Source organism: Gouania willdenowi, chromosome 7 (assembly GCF_900634775.1).
Source record: "Gouania willdenowi chromosome 7, fGouWil2.1, whole genome shotgun sequence".
NCBI lineage: Eukaryota > Metazoa > Chordata > Actinopteri > Blenniiformes > Gobiesocidae > Gouania > Gouania willdenowi.
In genome coordinates, this window is record NC_041050.1 from 4,135,646 (window position 1) to 4,158,285 (window position 22,640).

The window sequence follows — 22,640 nt, forward strand, 5'->3', positions numbered from 1 at the left end:
TTGGAACGAAGCTTGTGGTTTGGTGCGTCTTCTTCCTTTCTGTGTTTGCACTTTTCTCTGCAGTTCAATAATCATCTGGACAAGTTTCCAGTGTAACTCTTCAATTGGAACATCAGGCATCCTTCTGGGAGTCAGGTCACCGCTTGTTCAAATGTCCAGGTTGAAGATATTGTTCAGGAAACATCCGGCATCACGTCGGGGTCACCAATTTGTCAGTGTAGATCTTTTAATGCTGGTTCCAATGACCTGGACATCAGTCAAATTCTCTTTCATCACCTCACACAGATGACTAGATTTATTAACATAATCAATAACCCAGATACATGTAAAGTTACAAGCTCGATGGAGGTTCTTTGCTTACTTTGCAGCAGACTGCTCCAGAGGCCAAAGAAGTGCTACTCCATCGGACTCCCTTGTTTCTCTGGTGCTTTTCGACCGACAGTTCCGAGTCCAGGGGTGGGGGTTTGACACCGCACTTCTTCATCATTTGCTAGTCCTGTGATAACCAACATGACAGGGTGACTGTCAGGGTCTTGTTCTGTTCTGTTTCCTGTTCCAAATCATCGTCTTCACCGTTCTGTTGACTCCCTTCTACGATTCTGTGTGTGTGTGACTGTGTTACACATTTACCAAGTCTGGTTCCCCAATAATGATTTTATACATTCACATTCAGGTGTTCAGAATCTGACATGCTCGTTTTATCGTTACCCACATGGTACATTTAGCATGGCACTGTTTTAGAGTTCATAAATGTTGCTATACTTAGAGCCTTAGAATGTTTTTTTTAATTTATTTATTTTGAATTGAACTCAATGCATTGTACATTTTGACAAACCTTTTATTTTATACAGATGCCTTTGTGGAAAATAAATTAAGTTCCAACTGTGCAAGATTTCATCTGTTCCTTTTTAAGTTTATACATGAGATGTTTACTGTATGCAAGGGAACCGTGGCAAGATTTATTACCAAAAATAAACGTGGGGGATGAAAGTGACAAGTAACTTTTACTTTGAGTACTATTTAATTGAGCTACTTTTTACTAGTACTTGAGTATTTTAGCTATGACTACTTTTACTTGAGTACAATTTCAATCAAGTAACAGTACTTCTATTTGAGCAGGATATATCAGTACTCTTTACACCTCTGCTCACAGGATGAAAATTAAACAAAAACTTCATAAAGAAAACACAAAAACAAATTCATTCATGAGTGGTACTTTATTTAAGACAGCGTTAGCAGTATTTCATTGGCTGATATTTGACTGTTGGTGTGTTAGTATTCTTCTCCTTCCTCCTCTCCCTCGCCTTCGATGGAGTCGACTCCAACCTCCTCGTAATCCTTCTCCAGAGCTGCCATGTCCTCCCTGGCCTCAGAGAACTCTCCCTCCTCCATCCCCTCCCCCACGTACCAATGAACGAAGGCTCTCTTGGCGTACATCAGATCGAACTTGTGGTCGAGCCGAGCCCAGGCCTCAGCGATAGCAGTAGTGTTGCTGAGCATGCACACGGCCCTCTGGACCTTAGCCAGGTCTCCACCAGGAACCACTGTGGGTGGCTGGTAGTTAATGCCAACCTTAAAACCAGTTGGACACCAGTCCACGAACTGGATGGAGCGCTTGGTTTTGATGGTGGCAATGGCGGCGTTCACGTCTTTAGGAACAACGTCGCCGCGGTACAACAGACAACAAGCCATGTACTTGCCATGGCGAGGGTCGCACTTGACCATCTGATTGGCCGGCTCGAAGCAGGCATTGGTGATCTCGGCCACCGACAGCTGCTCATGGTACGCCTTCTCAGCAGAGATGACGGGGGCATAGGTGGCCAGAGGGAAGTGGATACGGGGATAGGGCACCAAGTTGGTCTGAAACTCTGTCAGATCAACATTCAGGGCACCATCGAAGCGAAGAGAGGCCGTGATGGAGGACACGATCTGACTGATCAACCTGTTCAGGTTAGTGTACGTGGGACGCTCGATGTCCAGGTTCCTGCGGCAGATATCGTAGATGGCCTCGTTGTCCACCATGAAGGCACAGTCAGAGTGCTCCAGGGTGGTGTGGGTGGTCAGGATGGCATTGTAGGGCTCCACCACTGCAGTGGACACTTGAGGAGCTGGGTAGATGGAGAACTCCAGCTTGGACTTCTTGCCGTAGTCCACGGACAGACGCTCCATCAGCAGAGAGGTGAAACCAGAGCCGGTGCCTCCACCGAAGCTGTGGAAGACCAGGAACCCCTGAAGTCCAGTGCACTGGTCTGCCTGAGGACAGAAGAACCAGTCTGAAACACTGCGCTGATGTAAAATTAGGTACTAGTGCATAAAACATTACGTAAACGGACATACCAGTTTGCGGATCCGGTCCAGAACCAGGTCAATGATCTCCTTGCCGATGGTGTAGTGACCACGAGCATAATTGTTGGCAGCGTCCTCCTTACCAGTGATCAACTGCTCTGGATGGAACAACTGACGGTAGGTTCCAGAGCGAACCTCATCTAAAGAGACGAATTAGACAAAACCCGTTAAAGAGTGACCAAAGGTATCCTGTTAGCTGACCATGTGAGGACTTGGACATTTGGACACTCTTATTGGTCACTATTTACTCTTCACATCCGAAATGTTCCATGTGTACTACCATGTGCTCTGAATCAGACGGAACTGACTCCATCACTTGATCAGGATTATAAACTTGTATAGAAAGCTTGTGTAATGGTTACATTCTTCAGAGCTTACCGATGACCGTGGGCTCCAGGTCTACAAAGACCGCCCTGGGAACGTGTTTTCCTGCTCCAGTCTCACTGAAGAAGGTGTTGAAGGAGTCGTCTCCTCCTCCGATGGCTTTGTCGCTGGGCATCTGTCCATCGGGCTGGATGCCATGTTCCAGGCAGTAAAGCTCCCAGCATGCATTGCCAATCTGGACTCCAGCCTGACCCACGTGGATAGAGATGCACTCACGCTGAGATTAGAGAAAGAAGGAGAGAGAAGATAATCCAGTGAAAACTCTCATCTTTGATAGAGTCAGGGTTAAGGTGAATTATGAAGGTAATCATGTAATTGATAATTAAATACAGTTATGACGACAGCTGTAATTGTAATTTTAAAAAAAAGCTGTTGCTGTTGTAATCGTAATTGAATTGTAATTGTCATGGAAATTCTATAAAAACTGTCAATTACATTCTGAATTAAATGCAAAACTGGGGAACCATGTTACAGTTCTATGGCTTACACATATATAGTTAATAATTAATAAAATGTGTTTTTATGTTTTCCCACTATCTGTCACTTCTCTTGAGGATTTAAAAAATTACCATTTAAAAATATATATATTTTAATTGAGGGGTATACTGATAGAAAAAATGCTCAGACACCCACACAAAAAATATTAATAGATGGATAATATTTTTAGTGTATTTTACAGCTGATTTAAGAAATGGGTCAAACTGAACCGTTATCATAAGAGATGCTAACAGGAAGCAAACACAAGAGGAATGTTAAGTACACAAGTTAAGTTTTATGGGGTTATTTATTTCAGGCACAGTAATTGTGATTAATTGTAATTGCATTTTAGTAATTGAGAACGTAACTATAATTTACTTTCAGGTGGAAAATAATTGTAATTGAAAAAATGTTGGTCACCATAATCATAATTGAGTTGTGATAGGACATGGATAATTATGGACGTTATTGTAATTGGAAAAATGTAATTGGCCATGCTAAAATAAAGAGCAACTTTTGGCAACCTTTAGCAACAGACCATGTGATTTATTTTGATTTTTACGCTACTTTTGATTTTGTTTTCTTGTAAAAAATACAATGTCAATGTTAAATCCATATGTTACATTAAAATATAAATGTTAAATATAAATGCTAAATGTGAAATCTAAATGTTATAATTAAAAATAAATGCTAAATCTAAATGCTAAATATGAAATCTAAATGTTAAATTTCAAATCTTAATATTAAATCTAAACATTAAATGTTAAATCTACATATCAAATGTTAAATCTAAATGTTAAATCTAAATGTCATGGGTGAAACTAAATATTTAGCTAATATGCAAAATCACAGTTTCGATTTAGCATTTAACATTTAGATTTAACATTTAGATTTAAATGTAACATTTAGATTTAAATGTAACATTTAGATTCAGATTCAACATTTATATCTAACTGTAACTTTTAGATTTAACATTGATATATTTTCACAAAGTTTACAAATATAGCTGTAAATTGGTAAAAAGTAAAAAAAAAAAAAAAATCATGTACGTTTTTTTAAATGTGGTTTGTTGCTAAATGTTGCAAAAAAGTTGCTGTTAATTTCAGCATATGCTACTTTACAATTGGTGCCTAGACCCCAACCCTGAAGAGTCTTTTTTTCTACATGCCTATCATCTAAATGTTGCATTTTAAATCTAAACATTAAATGTTGTATTTTAAATCTAAACATTAAAGGTTAAATCTAAACATTAAATGGTAAATCTAAATATCATGGGTGAAACTAAATACTTAACTAATATGCAAATTCACCGTTTAGATTTAGCATTTAACATTTAGATTTAAATGTAACATTTAGATTTAAATGTAACATTTAGATTTAAATGTAACATTTTTATCTAAATGTAACATTTAGATTTGACATTTACATTACATTCTCACAAACTTTACAAATATTGTTGTAAATCTGGTCAAAAGTAACAAAAAAAATTCACATACGTTTTGTAAATGTGGTTTGTTGCTAATTTTTTTTTATTTATTTATTTTTTTTTAGCATGCGCTATTTTACAGTCGGCGCCCAATCACAGACCCCAACACTGAATAGTCTGTTTCTACATCCCTTTCATCTGTGACTGCACATCAAACTGTGCATCAGCAGCACCACCACGTGTACGCGCGTGGATTTTGGTGCTGCGACACGCGCACAGGATTAGTGAGCAAAGGGGATTATGGGTCAGGCCTGTGCACAAAGACACATTCATCTTTACCCCAGGTTTTTAATTATTATTATTAACATTAATGCAGGAAAATTCTTCTAAATTCGATTGTTTTAAGCATTAAACAGCACGGGGATAGATATGAATATGCATAATTGGATTTAAAATGGGGGAATAATTTGTTACAGTGCATAAAATGGAAGAATGGGTTGGTCTGGATAAAATTACATTTCTTATTTCACTGTGATTTAGAGGTTGTTGAACAGATGGCTGCACAACATCTGAGAGCGTCTCAATAGAATTTCAGTTGAACAATGAAAGCTGGAGACATAATCATAATATTTAATAAATGACCTAGATTTCAGAATAACAAAGAAAAGCCGTTTACAGAATGAAATGTATCGTTCAAACACGACGGATTCACAGATGAAACGTAGAAGATGAAGATAATAAATAAAGATTAGACTCACCATGATGGATTTATGGCGGTAATTTGTAATGAAAAACAGACGAAGCTGAAGTGCGTGCGACGCGCGTGTCTGAAGCTGCTGCGATGACGAGGTGTGAGTCTATATCTGTCCATGGGTGGCGCTGTTTCTACCTTTCAAATCAACTAACCCAGGGGTTCTCAACCTTGCGGTCAGGACCCCATTTACGGTCGCGAATTATTAGGAATGATTACACGGTGATGCTGTGTTTAGTTGTTATGCTGCAGAAAAGTGGAACAAACTGCCAGCAGAGCTGAAGTCAGCATCACATGTGAACATTTTTAAATAACAAAATAAAGGCATTCTTTTATACTGCGTATGATTGAGAGGGAATTTTTTTTTTTTGTCATGTTGTTGATGTAATGGGTTTGTTGATTATTTTAAATGATTTTACTGGTGATTTTATTTTTTTGCTGACTTTAATGAAAGTTTTCTGTTGCACTTTTTGATCATGTAAAGCCCAATGAGTTGCCTTGTGTATGAAATGCGCTATACAAATAAATTGGCCTTGCCTTTTAATCTCACCGCACCGACAGAAGTGAACTTGTGCAGTTGTTTGCAGAATGTGTGTGTTGACTTACTGTATATTCTAATGGAGGTGTGTTTACGTAGGTAGACTTGTGAACGAGCTGGTATGTGTTCACACACGTGTGTGTCGCGGGTGTTGCAGTAGAAATTAAACTGGCAAGTCTTAAAGTTGCAACAACCCTGCAACAGAAAATGTCTGGAGCCGCCCCTGCAAATAATAAAGTTAGTCATTTGTCAATAGTTATACAGCCTGCTACTGAGTTGCTAGGGAACAGTTTGAAGACTTTGATCTTCAGGAGACATAAGCACCAAAGCAGTATTATTAGTTATGGTGCACACAGTGAGACGCCCCTCCTCGTCTTCAGCTGCTGATAAAACTCTGTTTGTCTTAGTTTGACAGCTCGACCTGACACCATGTTTGTAGCCCGTTGGAGCCTCAGCAGAGCTGCTTCTGTTTCTGGGTCTGTCTCTGGTTCTTTCTGCAGAATCCCGGTCCGGACCTGCTCAGGGAAACGCTTCAATGTTCCGCTCAGCGCTGAGTTTGTGGCCCGGGTTTCGGGGATCCCCACCATGGCCCGGTTACCCCACCAGGACACCGCGGACGGGCTGGACGCAGCTTTCATTGGAGTGCCCATTGATACCGGAACCTCTAACCGACCCGGAGCCCGGTACGTTTTTTATTTAAAAAAAAAAAACAACCTAGCAAATCTTATCATAGAAATATAGAAAAGAGACATTTTTTTTTAGTAATGTATATGGTTATACACTACAGTGTGTTTGTGGCAAAGCTTTGGTTTATTTTCATTTATATTATTTGTCTTTATAAATTTACTGCACTGATTTGGAGAACATACCCTGCCATAGTAAAAAAAAAAAAAAAAAAAAAAAAAGAATAAATAGCATTTATTGCACATAATTAGGTATTACAGTAAGTGATTTATTTATTTATTTATTTATGGCATATATATTTAGAAATTGAGTAAATTGTGAATTTATTTATTCATTTATTTATTTATGGCATCTCTCTGTAGGTATGTTTTTATTTATTTTTAATTATAGCAGAGTTGGTCCTCTATACATCAAGAGAGTTTGACATTATTAACAAGAAAGTTGCAATGACCGCAACTATTTTTGAGTGGGCTTAAAGCTGCAGTATGTACTTTTTTTTTTTTTTTTTTTTTTTTTTTGCTTAATTTGGTCAAAAATCTATGCTAACCGTTGATAATATTGCAATTCAAAGTGTTGTGAGAGGACACTGAAGCTCTGCTCCTTCTTTGTATATGAAGTTCCAAAATCTAGGAGCGTGACGCAACCCAAACATACTTGGGCCAAACGACTCCACGGAGGTCCGCTTTGAGTCTAACTTGTTGTCTTGCTCGTTGTGAAGCTTTTCGTGCATTTCTGTAGTCCTTTTGTGTACTTTTTCTGTATATTATCTGTTTTTTGGAGTATTTTATGTGTATTTCTGTCGTTGTTTTGCTTGTTTGTTAGTACTGTGGGTTTGCGGAGTAATTTTTCTTGTCTTTTTGTGTACTTTTGTTGTCATTTTCTGTAATTTTGTACATTCTTCTGAGTAATTTTTGTGTATTACTGTTGACGTTTTGTTAATTTTTGGAGTAGTTTTGTGTGTTTTTGGAGTATTTTCTGTGTTTTTCTCTTGTCTTTTACTGTATTTTCCTGCAATGTTGTAATTATTTGTATTTTTTAACATAATCTTGCACTTGTCTTGTGTATTTTTCTGTCATTTTGTACATTTATCTTGGGGGCCGCATAATATTAGATTGAGGGCCGCATGTGGCCCCCGGTCCACCAGTTGCCTATGCCTAGTGTAATCTGTAATTTGCCATATAATGAAAGCCAGCTCCAGTAAACTCCTCAACTGGTTCATTTTCCACTTCCACAGGTTTGGTCCTCGCCAAATCCGGACGGAATCAGCGTTACTGAGGGCTTACAATAGCGGCACCAGAGCAGCACCTTACGAGTCCCTCAGGGTGGCCGACATCGGGGATGTGAATGTGAACGTGTACGATCTGAAAGATACATGTAAACGTATCAGAGAAAGCTACAGGAAGATCCTAGCTACAGGCTGCATTCCTCTGACTATGGGTGAGCTGAACACAACGGTTAACTGCCAGTCTTCTTCTGATTTGTCTGCTGATTGCTTTGATGTGTCCTTGACTTCCGCAAAATAATTCCTGCAAGTTCTTTTTGTCTTTTTTTAAAAACAATATGTTAAGGTGCCACTTATTCAGACAACGGTTTTTCAGGAATTTTACTTTGATCTCCTGACATGTTTTCACTGTCCACTGCCAGTCTTCTTCATAGGTGTCTGCTGATCGCTTTGATGTCTCCTTGACCTCAAGTTATTTGTGTCTTCTTTTTTTTAAAAAATATGTTAAGGTTTCATTTATTCCGACAATAATTTTTCAGGAAATTTACTTTGATCTCCTGTCGTGTTTCTTCATAGGCGTCTTCTGATCGCTTTGATGTGTCCTTGACATCCACGTAATAATTCCAGAAAGTTCCTTTTTTTAAAAACATATATGTGTTAAGGTTGCATTTATTCAGACAATGGATTTTCCGGAAATGTATTTTGATCTCCTTAAATTTACTTTGATCTATCATTGTGACAATGTAGAATGATGTTTACAAGATTGATGTGATACAATATTTACAAATAAAATTTAAAAAAATTGCATTTGAAAAAACAGCAGCTCTTTTTGTTGACTTTGAACTCCTGATGAGCTTTGCAAGTATTAAAATAATTATGAAAAATGAAATAAATAAAACAAAGTTAATTTTTTTTTTTTAACATGGAATGTTTTAAAATCCTCCAAAGTTTTACTGGAGTTAAACTCATAGACCATTCTTTCTTAAAGGTTTGATCAATTTATATTTAAAGAGCATAATTTTCCACCATAAAATCAAACTTTTATAGTTTAAAAAGCCCTTTTTTAAATGTTTTTGAAGACAAAAGGAACTTTCATTTTTTCAGACAACTGTTCTTCAGGAAATTCATTTGACTGTGGAAACATGTCAGGAAATCCAAGTAAATTTTCTGAAAACATGTCAGGAGATCAAAGTAAATTTACTGAAAACATCTCAGGAGATCAAAGTAAATTTTCTGAAAACATGTCAGGAGATCAAAGTAAATTTACTGAAAACATGTCAGGAGATCAAAGGAAATTTTCTGAAAAAGTTGCCAGGGTAAATGAAACTCTGACTTATTAATCTCAAAAAGAAGACAACAAGAACTTGCTGTAATTGGATACTTCCTCACTTTGTGCCATGTGCACAATCAGAGGTATGATAGTGTTTTATTTGGTGTGTTCAGGTGGTGATCACACTATTGCGTACCCTATTCTTCAAGCTGTTGCTGAAAGGTAGGGGGCCTTCATGATCCAACATGTTCAGTCACGGCTGATCTTTACCTCATACACACCGTTCATGGTCAGGCACGTCCCGGTCGGTTTGATTCACGTCGACGCTCACGCCGACACCAGCGATGTGGTCCTGGGGGAAAAGATCGGTCACGGGACTCCGTTCCGCCGTTGTGTGGAGGAGGGACTGCTGGACTGTAAACGGGTGGTGCAGATCGGCCTGAGAGGAACTGGATACTCTCCAGACTCCTTTGAATGGAGCCGCGCTCAGGTCTGAAGAATTATTGTTTGTCTAACAGCTAACATTGATTTAGTAGAGAGTGAAAAGTCTCCTATATGTGCATTCAATTGCAATTACCTAAGGGTCATTCCATGTCAATTCAATGAATAACCCACGTACTTCGATCTCAAAAAATTCTGAAATGTTTACCAATTGTTCCTCAAGAGACACACTTAAATACTTTTTGAGATATGGACAATTTGGTGAAGGGGGGTATGTGTCGATTTTCGTGAGTTCTTGTTTTTTTTTTTTCTATTTTCAGCTTCTAATATCTCAGAAACTACATCACATAGGAAATTGAATTTTGGTATAGTAATACAGCTCCACCCACTCTCTCAGAATATGAAAAATATCTGCTATATATCTTATCTGGTGGACATGACAGCCCCTCAAAATTGGAAAAAAGTTTGTCGTTTATCTTTGGGCCTTCAGTAAACAACTTTCATATTCATATTAAAAATGATATGTTTTTCTGATGCAGTGGTTTTTATATTTTTCTTTGTTTCTAGTGAAAAACTAGTAAACAACCAATGATTATAAGACACAGAGGAAAGCTACAATGGCCTCATGTGAAGGATTTTCAATATCCGTGAGTGGTGAAAGCCCCGAAGTTAAGGTCCAAAATAAAAATAAAAAAGTGTTTTATATCCCAAGAAAGAGTAATTTTGATATTATGAATTAAAACACAGATCAGATTTTGTCTTACATTATCATATGCAGTTATGGGCCACTGAAAGTCACAAAAGTTTTTTTAGTTAGTTAATTCATTTATTGTCCACAGTGTGGAGATTTATCTTTGGTCTCATATAAAAACAACAAGCATAACAACAACAACAACAACAACAGCAACAGCGAAAGCAACAACAACAACACTTACACACAGACATCTTCAGGGCAAGAAGCAGGACAGCAGTGGCAGTATACAACACATCAACGGGACATGGTGTTCAGTACCCCAATTGCTTTAGGGATAAAGGAATTTTAAAAAATATTACGATTTGCCCTTGGCACTTGAGTGGATGGGACGGGTCGTTTGCTATTTTGACAGCTTTTTTCCTCAGCACTTCCTCGTACATACAACTTACTTGTTTCTGTTTTGTCCCTATGATTTTTGAGGCGAGGTTTACTATTCTCTGCAGCTTGCGTCTTCCTTTTATGCTTAGGTTACCATTCCACATTGCCATATTAAAAGTTAAAATGCCCTCTATCAGGTTCTTATAAACTGTTTCCATAATGTGCTTGCTCACTCCAAAGGAGTTGAGCTTGCGCAGTAGATGGAGACGTTGGTTACAAGTTTTGAAAATATAGTCTGTGTTTTCACTGAAATTTAGATTACAATCAATATATGTTACATTGATCTCTAAGGAACTTTCATCGCACCACTTCTGGAGAGATGACACATATGCTGTATAAGCTCCCTCTCCGACTATGTCCCCCATCTTTAATAAGGCAACCAGGGCCATATCATCTGCATACTTAAACAAACGAAACTTTCCCAGATCTAATTGGAATTCGTTTGTATATGTATGTTTCTGATTTTAAGAGACTGTCACCCAAGAGCCAATGCATACAGTATATGTGACTAATCATTAGTGATGTGAACAGTCTATGTTCATAGCTCTAAGTTGATCACATTACAGGGAGCTGAGGCATATGCTAAGTAGTTTACTGAAGGTTCAAACATGTTCCAGACCCAAACCCTGAGAAACTTTCTGTCAATTTTGAGGAGCTGACATGTCCACCAGATAGGATGTATAGCAGATCTGTTTGTATATTCTGAAAGAGGAGGTGGAGCTGTATTACTATACCAAATTTCAGTTTCCTATGTGATGTAGTTCCTGAGATATTTGGAAGCTGAAAATGGAAAAAATTAAGGACGCACGAAAATCAACACATACCCCCCTCATTAATCTGGCCATATCCCAAAAAATATTTATCCATTAAAACTCAAAATGTACAGTGTGCCTGTTGAATAATGACGGGACAATTGGTATACAATCTTTTGAGACTGAAGTGAGTGGGATGTCCTGTTAATTTGTCGAATTGACATGGAATTACCCTATAAATCTATTCAAATGTTATTTTCTGCCCTAAGTATTTATATTTATATTTCAATCATAATATTCATGCAAATTTGTCTAATGCTGCCTATTTTAGGAAACATCATGAGTTAAACTGTTGTCAGGGCCAATTTTACGGTTACCTCGTCTTTAACTTGTGATGGACGCTCTGTGTTGATAAATGATGAAAACCAGACTGAAAAGGTGATGAAGTAATAAAAAATGATTTATTCTAAACTAAATTTTAAAAAAAAAAGGTACAAGCAGGATGATGAGGGAGGTCTGGTCGCCCGGGAAAAACAGAACTACTGTAAAACTTTTCCAGACACGATATTTTACAGATTGATAGCCCCACCCCAACAGATAGAAAGGGAAGCGGTCAGCTTGCCCTCTGGGGATGGCGCTATCACATATGTGTGCAATGTGCATAGGTACAGTAGGTGTGTGTGTGTGTGTGTGTTGGTTTTTCTACCCTGGTGGGGTCCACCTCCTGAAATATCACTCACGCCATGGGGACCGATTTTCCCCGTGGGGACCGGCACTCGGGAAAATTCAGGTTTGAACTTTTTCAGTGAGTGTTAGATGTTTCAAGTGATTTAAGATTAAAGATTAAGATTAAAGATTAAATCGGGCTTTCGCCTTTAATTGGCCATGTAATGTTAGTACATTATTGGAATTTGTCTTCTGCACTTAACCCATCCCTGAGGAGCAGTCGGCAGCCATTTTGCGGCGCCTGGGGAGCAGTTTGGGGTTAAGGGACTTGCTCAACATCCCACAGTGACGGCCCCGGTGAGGCTTGAACCGGCAACCCTCCGATTACAAGCCCAGCGTCCTTAACCACTAGGCCACCACTCCCCTTTGTGTGTTCCCTTAAATTTTTCATGATTTTTAGAAGTTAAAATCAGATCTGTATGACCTACAGAAAGAGTGAATCCCATAAGACACCATTCTGTCATTGGTCCTCACGGTGTGTGTGTGTGTGTGTGTGTGTGTGTGTGGTGTGTGTGTGTGTGTGTGTGTGTGTGTGTGTGTGTGTGTGTGTGTGTGTGTGTGTGTGTGTGTGTGTGTGTGTGTGTGTGGAGGCTGACTGACCTCGAGTTAGCAGCTGTGCTATCAGAGTGAGGCATGTGAGAACCTCTGACCTTCCCAAGAAAGACAGACAAAGAGGTGATGGAAAGTTACATCTCAAAGCAGGCAAACATTTAATGGAGTAAGATATGAGTAAATATCATTTATTATATTTACTCATATATATATATTATTAATTTATTTACACCACAGTGTAAGGCTGTTTTTATTGTTTGAATCAGAGCAGGAAAAGTGTAAGTTTCAACCCCTCAATGGCTGCTTTCTGTCTCCCTTTGATGTGTTCAAAGGGTTTCCGGGTGGTCCAGGCTGAAGAGTGTTGGTTCAAATCTCTTGCCCCTCTAATGGCTGAGGTGCGGGCTCAGATGGGAAGTGGACCGGTTTACCTCAGCTTTGACATTGATGCTCTGGACCCGGGCTTTGCCCCCGGTACAGGAACGCCAGAGATTGCCGGGCTCACTCCCATACAGGTGAACAACAACATCAAAGGTTTAAGCTAGCTAAACAACAGAGGCTGTGTTAGCTTAAACTTCTTCTTCATTGTGTTTGGATGTAGGGAGTGGAGATCATTCGTGGCTGTCGGGGGCTCAGCATGGTTGGATGTGATCTGGTGGAGGTCTCCCCCCCCTACGACACCACAGGTACTTTGAACAGATGTTAATTTGATAAATGTGTCATTCACTGATGTGTCACAGGAGTCGAGGAGTTTCAACAGTTACTGTATGTTCTCTCAACAGGAAACACGGCGTTGACTGGGGCCAACCTCCTGTTTGAAATGTTGTGCATCCTGCCCAACATCAAATACTACTGACCTGCACACAAACATCAAAGGCAAAAATGTGTGAAAGAAACGCCAAATCCACTTTAAAATCATTCTCATTTACTTCTATTCAGAAATATCCAAATACCCTGCTTTAAAACAAATACATCATGCACATGGATGTAATGTTCATTTATTTTTGTATCTGACATGTTTTTATTCCTCAGCTAATGAATGTTTCCTTGATTAAATCTATCTAAATCCACCTTTATAATTTTTTTTAACATATATATAGTTTTAGGATTGTTGTCTTTTGTATTGTTTCTATAGTTTTAAGATTGTTCTTTTATGTTATTTTTATGTATAGTTTTTAGGTTTGCTCCTGGTGCAGATGGCTCCTTATTATAACTTGTGTGTCTTTGTGTGGTGGACGGGGTTTGGACGGGGTAGGTGTATTTTTAACTATGTAAAAGCACTTTGAGCTACTTTTCTTTGTATGAAAAGATAAAGATTGATTGATTGATAGCATACCTGACCTGAGTGCCATAAAAAGATGTTTAATCTTACTTATTTATGTCTAAATGTAATTGTGATAATTATAGGAATTATTCAGCTATATTTATTGAATTAGTGCCTTTGAAGTTAAAGGAACATAGGGCAGGATTTTGCAAGAAAATAAACATTAATTTTAAGAAAAACTGAATAAGAGCTTTAATGAAAGGGTTAAATTCATCTCAGGGTAAAAATGTTTATCCTTATAATGTTTTTTTTTTTTTGGTGGTTTTTACAGGTACTGTATGTCCTGTTTGTATATCATATCATTGGTGTAACACCCTATAATTCCAGTAGATGGCGCTTACAACTAAAATATTAAATCTCTAAACTTTGATTTCCACAAACTTTGCAAATATTCTTACATTTTAGGTCAAATATCGAGGAAGTAGCAACAAGTTAAAAAAAACATTTTGTTTCTATTATTTTGTTTCATATGCCTTTGTGTTCACTGGTTGAACCATAGTTTAGAACTCAAAGTTGGAGTATGTGTACCGGTAATTCATTGTGTTTTATTAGTGACTGTGATGTAAAAAGTGTGACGAGTAATATTAGTAAGCCTTATATGCTAATGAGGGGGTGTAGAAAAGCAGATTCAGTTTTGCCATTGGCTTTTTTTTAATTATTACAACCAATCAGGGAGCTGGATTTGGTTCTAATCCCTCCTATTTCATTTGCATTAAGTCTACTAGTGAATATTTTGACTTTATTAGTAGATTAAAAACAATCTACTAGTATATTTTGTTTTACTAGTAAGGGTTTTTGGTGCACTACTGTGACATGAAAATAGATCTTACTAGTGCTGCTAGTAGTACTCCTAGACTTAAAATATAGTAGAGATGGGCAATATATCGTGATTCAAGAAATATCGAGTTTTCTTTTTTGGTGATATAGAAAATGACAATATCGCTTATATTGAGACATATCTATATTTAGTTTTTTACTTTTTATTTATACAATCACACAGTACAAATCACATCATACAAGTATTTATTGTCATTCATAAAGTACAGTCAGTGTCCTTTTTTTTTTTGTTGCAATTATTCCATATTTCTGAGATGTATATTTTTATAGTTCGCTGCTTTCGTTATTTCTCAGAACATAAAAAGCACAGATAGATTGATTTCTGAGAGTGTCCTAACCCAAATTTTCCCGTAAACAAACCACACTACAGAACTCACTCACACGTGCTGTCCCTTATAGGAGAGAATGCCAAAAGTGTCACATTCTGCAGCTGTTTTTTTTAATAAATGTGGCATTTTGAATCAGCAAATTTAACCCAGAATTGTATTTCTGGTAAGACTTTATTGATTTAAAAATATCGAGATGTACATCATATACAGTATCACCATTTTGAGAAAAAATATCAAGATATGACTTTTGGTCCATATCGCCCAGCCCTAGGTACTAGTAAAAAACACTTTATACTTCACCAATACTTCACTAATAACATAGTTTTTGTGTACTTTTTGTTCATTATTGATATCAAATGTATGCTCAAACAGCTTTCTATTAGCTTTACTTATGGAAAGCATAAAACACACACACACACACACACACACACACACACACGCACACACACACACACACACACACACACACACACACACACACACACACACACACACACACACACACAAACAGAACTTAATGGATCTTCTGCCAACGACTCGAGGAAAAACAAAGTGAAACAAACAGAAGTCAATGACTATATTTTGTGCTCTGATGTTTCATCTGCTTGGGTGGGTAAACACCTGGAAATAAGAAGGTGTGTCTTTGGCAGGGATGTAGTGTGACATCAGAGCAGTGGAAAAGAATAAAAAGTGGTTTCCATCACAGACCTGCCAAAATGTGAATTAAAGTTGTCAACTATGAGGAAGTGCCATATGGGATTGAACCCAGGACCTTCTTGCTGTGAGGTGGACTTGCTAACCACCACTAAGCCACTGTGTGCTCTAATGTAAACATGTACTTGCAAATTCTTCTTGCTAAATATGTTTGCAATGTTTATCTAAAAAATAACATAATAGTGGAGTCAATGTAGATTATGTTAGGAAAATATCATCATTTTATCTCAAAAACAGATTTTTTTTTTTTTTTTTTTTTTTTTGCAGCTTTTTGAATGTTGTTAAATTATGCTAAGAATTGGCGTTAATGCAAAAATGTCATTTTTCATCGGTTTTTCACTTATGGAGCCAATAAGTTATTGTTAAAAATAAACTACCAATATCTCCACGTTCTCCTGGTGCAATGTGTGCATATTCAGATTTTTCCTGTAATAAAAATCTGCCTTTAAATTCTAACAGGTGCGGCCTTATTTTGTCTAAAATTGCCTGGCCCCGACCATTTCTGCGCAGTAGCTAGAATTAAGGTTTTGTTTAGACTTTGTATCCTTTTTTATTTGTGTATTTAAAATCAACGTAGCCCGGCAGATGTGTCCAAAAGATGTTCACTTCTGGAAGAAAACATGAACATTTGTACGTTGGGGTTTTTGAGCTGAATCCATTTTTAATGGGATTCACGCTGGCAAACCAATGGTTTCCACTCAAAATCGAGAAATTCAAAATGGATATTTTGCCATAAATGTGTTTCTATTTGACATAGCAGCATGAGTTGCTGCTTCTCAGAACAATATGTAAAGCTCAGTTAGATGATCACTGAGTGCATTCTAACCCAGATCTTCCCATAAACACGCCACGATACAGAACTCACTCACACATGCTGTCCCTTAGAGGAGAAAAAGCCAAAAGTGGCCCATATTGTGCAGCTGTAGTAGCTCAATTAAATAGTACTCAAAGTAAAAGTTACAAGTTAAGTATAAACTTAAAAAGGAAAAGACCAAATCTATCACAATTTGTACCTAATTTATTTTCCACAAAGGCATCTGTATAGAAAAAACTTATACAATTCTTAAAAAAATAAAAATAAAAAAATGTCATCCTCTAAGTATAGCTACATTTATGAATTCTAAAACTGAGAAAATAACCTCCTTTCAATGCTGTTTTGGCGCCGTGCGTTATGTTTAATCTGATTGCATTTGATTGTTGTCTGTTCATTTCATTTTGTAGTGTCACAATGTCTGTTGATTATTAAAAAAAAAACAACTCAGAAATGGGTCGTGTGTAAAATTCTAGCTACTTTACGTCTTTGAAAACGTACTTAAGTACAAGTAAAATGACTGATTTAGAAATATACTCAAAAAACTACAATAAAAGCAACTCAATTACAGTAACGTAAGTACTTGTAATCCATTACTTTCACCTCTGTGTTTTTGTTAATAAATGTGCATGTGTGACATTTTGCATCAGCAAATTTAACCCTGAATTATCTTTTTGGTCTGACTTCATTTGAATTAAAATATTGATATTGTATATCGCCATTTTGAGAAAAAATATCGAGATATGAGTTTTGGTCCATATCGCACAGCTCTACTTTTTCCCCCCAGAAGTGAACATGTGACCCTAATATCGCTACATATCTGCTGCAGGGCTAAGGAAACATGAGTCCTGCCACCTGCTCTTCTCTTTGACATTTTACGCATGTGGTCAGAGTTTGATGAACTCCTGCCGTGCGTAAAAAGTTTCGTAAACCGTTTTCCAGCTCACACACGCGCGCTTTGGAGTGCGCGGCGCTCGTGTCACGGGGCCAACGTGGGGTCTCCTGGGTGGCGTCTGCCCTCAGCGGGACAAGCCGTCTCCTCTTACAGCAACTCCCGGAATTCCACTCCGCCTTTTACGCAGCGCTCGCCCTTTCCTCTCTCTCTCTCTCAGCCCTTCCCCTGCAGCTCCACAGTCACACTCACTGATCCCAGCAAGTCCCAACTTTCAGGAGTCAGTATTTTACACGCACAGAGGAAGGAGAGGGACGCTGAGCTCGTTTGGAGCGAATCCCGCCGTGCGTGGAGCGCATAGGATACGACGCGCGGCTGCAGGAGCAGCAGCAGCAGCAGCAGCAGATCAGATCAGATCAGATCAGATCAGGACTTCGGGATTTTCCCTTCTTTCTTATTCCCAGCAGTGCTGCCTGTGCTGGGGCTGGTGGAAAATGGGCACTCGGACCTCTACGATCTATGGAATTATCCTTTCCTTCACGCTCACATGCCAACTGGTGACTGTAAGTGATCTTTAAAAGTTTTGTTCCCCCCCCCCCCCCCCCCCCCCCCCTCATTCATGTCCCATTAAAGTCATGTGTCCCCCCCCCACGCTTCTTTCTATTTATGTTGGTGAGAGTCTGCACAGCTTCACACTTCTACACTCACAGCTTTATTTATGACAAAACTGGAGCCATTTGATGAGTGAAGCCAGACCAAGTTTGTCCTCAGAAACGATCTATTCATAGATGTTTTTGCTCAGAGTCTGTGACTGTTAGTGCGTCTGTACATCTACAGACACTCATTAGGAACTCACTTGGTTTTTCAGACTTGCATTTTGGTTCTCAACCTTTGGGTCGCGAAACACTGGGAGGGGGTCGTCAGATGCCTTCAAGAAACCAAGAATATTTTCTGAACAATCTGAGCCCATTTTTGCTCTTCATTTTTTACCCTTTTTCTGTAACTACTGTACACCAAACGTGCCATATTTTAACCTAATTTCATCACATTTTGTTGGGGATGTCCCAATAGAACTTTTTCACTTCTGATACGATACCGATATTGCAGTCTTGATTATTGGCCGATACCGATACCGATCCGATATTAGCATGAATCATACATAGTTTTATTACTAATTTTGTAGTGTGGAATGTTAGAAGAGGTTTGATCAACTGATGTTAGTCAAACAATAGTCAGCAACAGTAGGGACGAGAAAAACTGAGCCATTTATTATTAACCAATTGGTTTCATACATTTTAATCTTCAACATAATATCTACAGTATTCTACAGTTGAATAAACATAATATAATATATATTAGAGATTTTAGATGCAGTCCGATAAAATCCGATATTCATTTTCTGGCTGATATCTGATATCAATATCAGATCGGGACACGCCTACTTTTTCTTGTCATATTTTAATGCATTTTTGCTACATTTTTACTCCCATTTCTGCCACTTCTCCATCAAAATTCATATGCTTTTCCACTTTCAACACATTGTTGGCACTTATAAACCATTTCCACCACTTTTCCCACCTAATGTCACATATGTTGATCCATTATTGTCATTTTTAACCTCTTTTCCACCTTATTTAATGCTTATTTTTAAGCCAATTTAACCACAGTCATGATTTATCATGCCCATTTTTTGTTCCTACTTTTTAAATTCCATTGTGAACCACTGGTATAAGTGATAATGTGTACTATAGCTTTGAACTAAACTATTAATTAACACAATAATGTATTTTAGTTTAAAACACAAGCATTCCCATGGTAGGATCACAATTTGTGGTGTTTTAAGGTGGATCTGTGACGTTTGCTTCGGCAGGTTTTAAGAAATTGAGTAATTTCAACATTATTTTGCCCAAGTTTGCACTTCTACGTATACATAAAATACAAAATAATGTAAGATGTTGACCATATCCAAGCAATAAGTGATAAATATCAGCCCCAACAGGATCTTCACTTTAAATTTCCTGGATTTTGTGTCATAATTTGAGGAAAAGTGGACAGTTTTGTAAGAATTTTGAGTTTTTTCAACAGTTTAGTATTAAAAATGACTGCAATTATGCAATATTAGCACCGGGGAAACTGAGAGTCCCTGCACATATTGTTGAGTTTCATGTACACAATGATTCATTTTTTCTCTTTCATTTTATTTTCTCCTGCGGGCCTAATTGGATGCACCAAAGGTCCGGATTTTGACCCCCGGGCCATGAATTTCACACATGTGCCTCTAGGTGCTGGAATTAAAAAATCATGCATTCTTTTTAGCAGATTTGTGAAAAAAAGGAGGGAAAGAAATCTTTCTATTTTTACAATCTGAATAATTTTCCTGTCATGATTTGGGCGTTTCGGTCTTTGGCAGTGATCGATGTTTTAGAGCAGGGGTTCCCAAACTCAGCAGTGCCAGGGCCCACTTAAAAATTTTACAGTTATTCGGGGCCCACCCAATAGTGACACTCATTTTTTTAGCAACAAGACCAGACGTGGGCAACTGGCGGCCCGGGGGCCACATGCGGCCCTCTGCCTAATTTTGTGTGGCCCCCAAGATAAATCCACCAAAATTGGTAATTCAAGAAATTAGAAGTAATATAAAGCCCAACATAACTCCAAAACCAGACAAAAAAAATGGCAAAATACACAGAATGTCAATAAAAAATACACAAAGCAACAATAAAAATACACAAAGACTTGATACACACAAAACGACAGACACAACAAAAACTCAAAAAATGTGCAAAATGCAAACATAACACACAGGCAAAAAACAAATAACAAAAACACACACTGACGCGTAAAATACACAAAATGCCAACAGAAATTCCCAAAATGACAGATAAATGACTAAAAACTACACAAAAACAATGCAAACAACCACAAAACCCTTTGTTATTTCCTGTGTTAATACTCAGATTGTTTTTTTATTTTTAATACTGGCATACATGTTGATATCGTGGCCCTCAGATCAGACAATCCCATTTTTGTGGCCCTGCTGTGATAATAGTTGCCTACCTCTGAACAAGACTAAAGCGGTTTATTTTTCTGTGAATATTTAGTTAGGAGAAAATCCAAATGCATATTTTTTATTTAAAAAAAAGTTTAATCTACAGAAAACAATATTAAGTCTTAAAGCTTGCAAAAGCACCTAGTGTTATTTAAGGTTCAACTTATTCATTCTTACAATAAAAATATGAACAAAATTCCAGAAGATATTGTAGTGAGGATGAGATGTGAAATAAGGATTACTGAAGGTTTGTCAAAAGTAATTTTAATTGCTGGATTCAGAGCAGCAGGACAATCATACACGGATGTCACACAAGCATCCCCACTGCAGAACTCACTAAACTCTCGTTTAACTCCCGCAAAAACGAACTAACGCGGGATTTCAAGGCGGAAACATCCCAACATGGCACCCCCAACATGGCAACCCACAGAAAATAAACACGCAGATCCACTATGAACATTTAAGCTTTAAAGAAAATTAATTATCTTGCTTTCACACAAGTCCTAAAGCAAACGCTGTGTAAGAACAATTATTTTAGTCTTGGATTGCGTGGTGTCATTAAATGTGCTCACCTAACGAGAGGGATGGTGCTGCATTGCTGCTGTCAATGTCCGGCTGGATTGAGGTCAGTTTTAGGCGAAGATCTGACCCCACGTCCAGTCTGTTTCTGTATTTTGTTTTTAATCCCACGAGCGCTGAAAAGCCAGTTTCACACAGACGCAGACGGGGCGAGGGTTGTCATCGGGTCCCACACTTGTAAATCCCAGCGACAGATACTCACTCGAGTACTGTCTTCGTTTCTTTGATGGCTCTTTTGTCTGCTCATCCTGATGATCATCTTGATTATAATCTTGAATTGAATTAGCAGTAGACTTCTTTTTGCCGAGCAGCCATCGGTCCATGACTGCTACTTATTTCCCGCCGTTCATGCGTCCCCTCACCTTTAATTCCTCCCCTTTATTTTATTATTTATAGTTCCGACCTATTTTTAGCGACTTGTAAATTTACTTACAATAGTTTAACTGTCAGTATATAATTCCGAATAATGTCCTGCATTGAAAAATGTATAACTTTAAATAATTAATTTAAAATAATATTTTTCTATGAAATTCATATATTTTGTGGATCACACTTTGCGGCCCCCCTGCAATGCGATCGCGGCCCCCCAGGGGGCCGCGGACCCCACTTTGGGAGAGACTGTTTTAGAGATAAAGATACTTCACGACAGATTAACAAACTATGGAAGCCTGTTTCCACCACTAAAAAAATAAAAAATCACCAAGGAAAGTCATAATTATGAGTTAGAAAGTCATAATTATGAGAAAGAAAGTCATAATTATGAGAAAGAAAGTCATAATAGAAACATTTTTGGTACATCCATCTGTACCCATGGCACTGACCAGAAATCCCCATGTGTTGTTCAATAAACTGAGCTACTTCAGCCACATCAGTTTTATCCTTTCGACTCTTTTTGGTTAGTATCTTTTTAAGGGTGCGTCTACTCAGCATATTTCTATGTGAATTTGCAAGCAAACAAAGTATTTCATCATTTGTAAAACCCCGTCTAACATAGTCTTATCAGCCATCTCTCAGTGTCAGCCACCACATGAACAAGCTTCTGTAAATGTGTTTAAGTATCTCATAATTATGACTTCTTTTTCTCATAATTATGAGATACTATCTCATAATAATGACTTTACTAACTCATAATTATGACTTTCTTTCTCATAATTATGACTTTCTATCTCATAATTATGACTTTACTAACTTATAATTATAACTTTCTATCTCATAATTATGACTTTCTATCTCATAATTGTGACTTTCTTTCTCATAATTATGACTTTACTATCTCATAATTATGACTTTACTAACTCATAATTATGACTTTCTATCTCATAATTATGACTTTCTATCTCATAATTATGACTTTACTATCTCATAATTATGACTTTACTAACTCATAATTATGACTTTCTATCTCAT

The 22,640-nt window shown here is 37.7% G+C and overlaps 3 protein-coding genes across 5 annotated transcripts in view; 2 read left to right on the top strand and 1 right to left on the bottom strand.

The window, feature by feature from the left end:
* Window positions 1-1,198: 1,198 nt before the first annotated feature.
* LOC114467534 (tubulin alpha-1B chain) lies at window positions 1,199-5,506 on the bottom strand. The gene is made up of 4 exons (XM_028453916.1): window positions 5,392-5,506; window positions 2,725-2,947; window positions 2,338-2,486; window positions 1,199-2,253 (listed from the first exon to the last, which is right to left on the bottom strand). The coding sequence occupies exons 1-4, from the start codon at window positions 5,392-5,394 to the stop codon at window positions 1,273-1,275; spliced, it is 1,356 nt and encodes a 451-aa protein (XP_028309717.1). The 5' UTR covers window positions 5,395-5,506; the 3' UTR covers window positions 1,199-1,272.
* A 753-nt stretch (window positions 5,507-6,259) lies between these two features.
* On the top strand, window positions 6,260-13,768 carry agmat (agmatinase (putative)). The gene is made up of 7 exons (XM_028453257.1): window positions 6,260-6,605; window positions 7,841-8,043; window positions 9,272-9,320; window positions 9,393-9,588; window positions 13,034-13,213; window positions 13,300-13,384; window positions 13,481-13,768. The coding sequence occupies exons 1-7, from the start codon at window positions 6,352-6,354 to the stop codon at window positions 13,552-13,554; spliced, it is 1,041 nt and encodes a 346-aa protein (XP_028309058.1). The 5' UTR covers window positions 6,260-6,351; the 3' UTR covers window positions 13,555-13,768.
* A 3,824-nt stretch (window positions 13,769-17,592) lies between these two features.
* The window catches only part of hspg2 (heparan sulfate proteoglycan 2), a 161,147-nt gene continuing 156,099 nt past the window's right edge, over window positions 17,593-22,640 (top strand). For 2 of the 3 annotated variants that reach the window (XM_028453383.1, XM_028453384.1), the window contains exon 1: window positions 17,594-18,168. In XM_028453383.1, the coding sequence (XP_028309184.1) occupies window positions 18,100-18,168 (69 nt within the window). In that variant the 5' untranslated portion in view covers window positions 17,594-18,099. Of the gene's footprint in view, window positions 18,169-22,640 lie in introns of all 3 variants that reach the window. The other variant, XM_028453382.1, reaches the window with a different exon arrangement.

Bases quoted from the DNA above. Each gene is read 5' to 3' on its own strand.
- agmat (XM_028453257.1), top strand. From the start codon at position 6,352: ATGTTTGTAGCCCGTTGGAGCCTCAGCAGAGCTGCTTCTGTTTCTGGG. The intron at 9,321-9,392 runs GTAGGGGGCCTT...GTTCATGGTCAG, and splicing joins CTTCAAGCTGTTGCTGAAAG to GCACGTCCCGGTCGGTTTGA. The intron at 13,385-13,480 runs GTACTTTGAACA...TTCTCTCAACAG, and splicing joins CCCCCCCTACGACACCACAG to GAAACACGGCGTTGACTGGG.
- LOC114467534 (XM_028453916.1), bottom strand. The intron at 2,487-2,724 runs GTAAGCTCTGAA...TCGTCTCTTTAG, and splicing joins CCTGGAGCCCACGGTCATCG to ATGAGGTTCGCTCTGGAACC. The intron at 2,254-2,337 runs GTATGTCCGTTT...TTCTGTCCTCAG, and splicing joins TGGACCGGATCCGCAAACTG to GCAGACCAGTGCACTGGACT.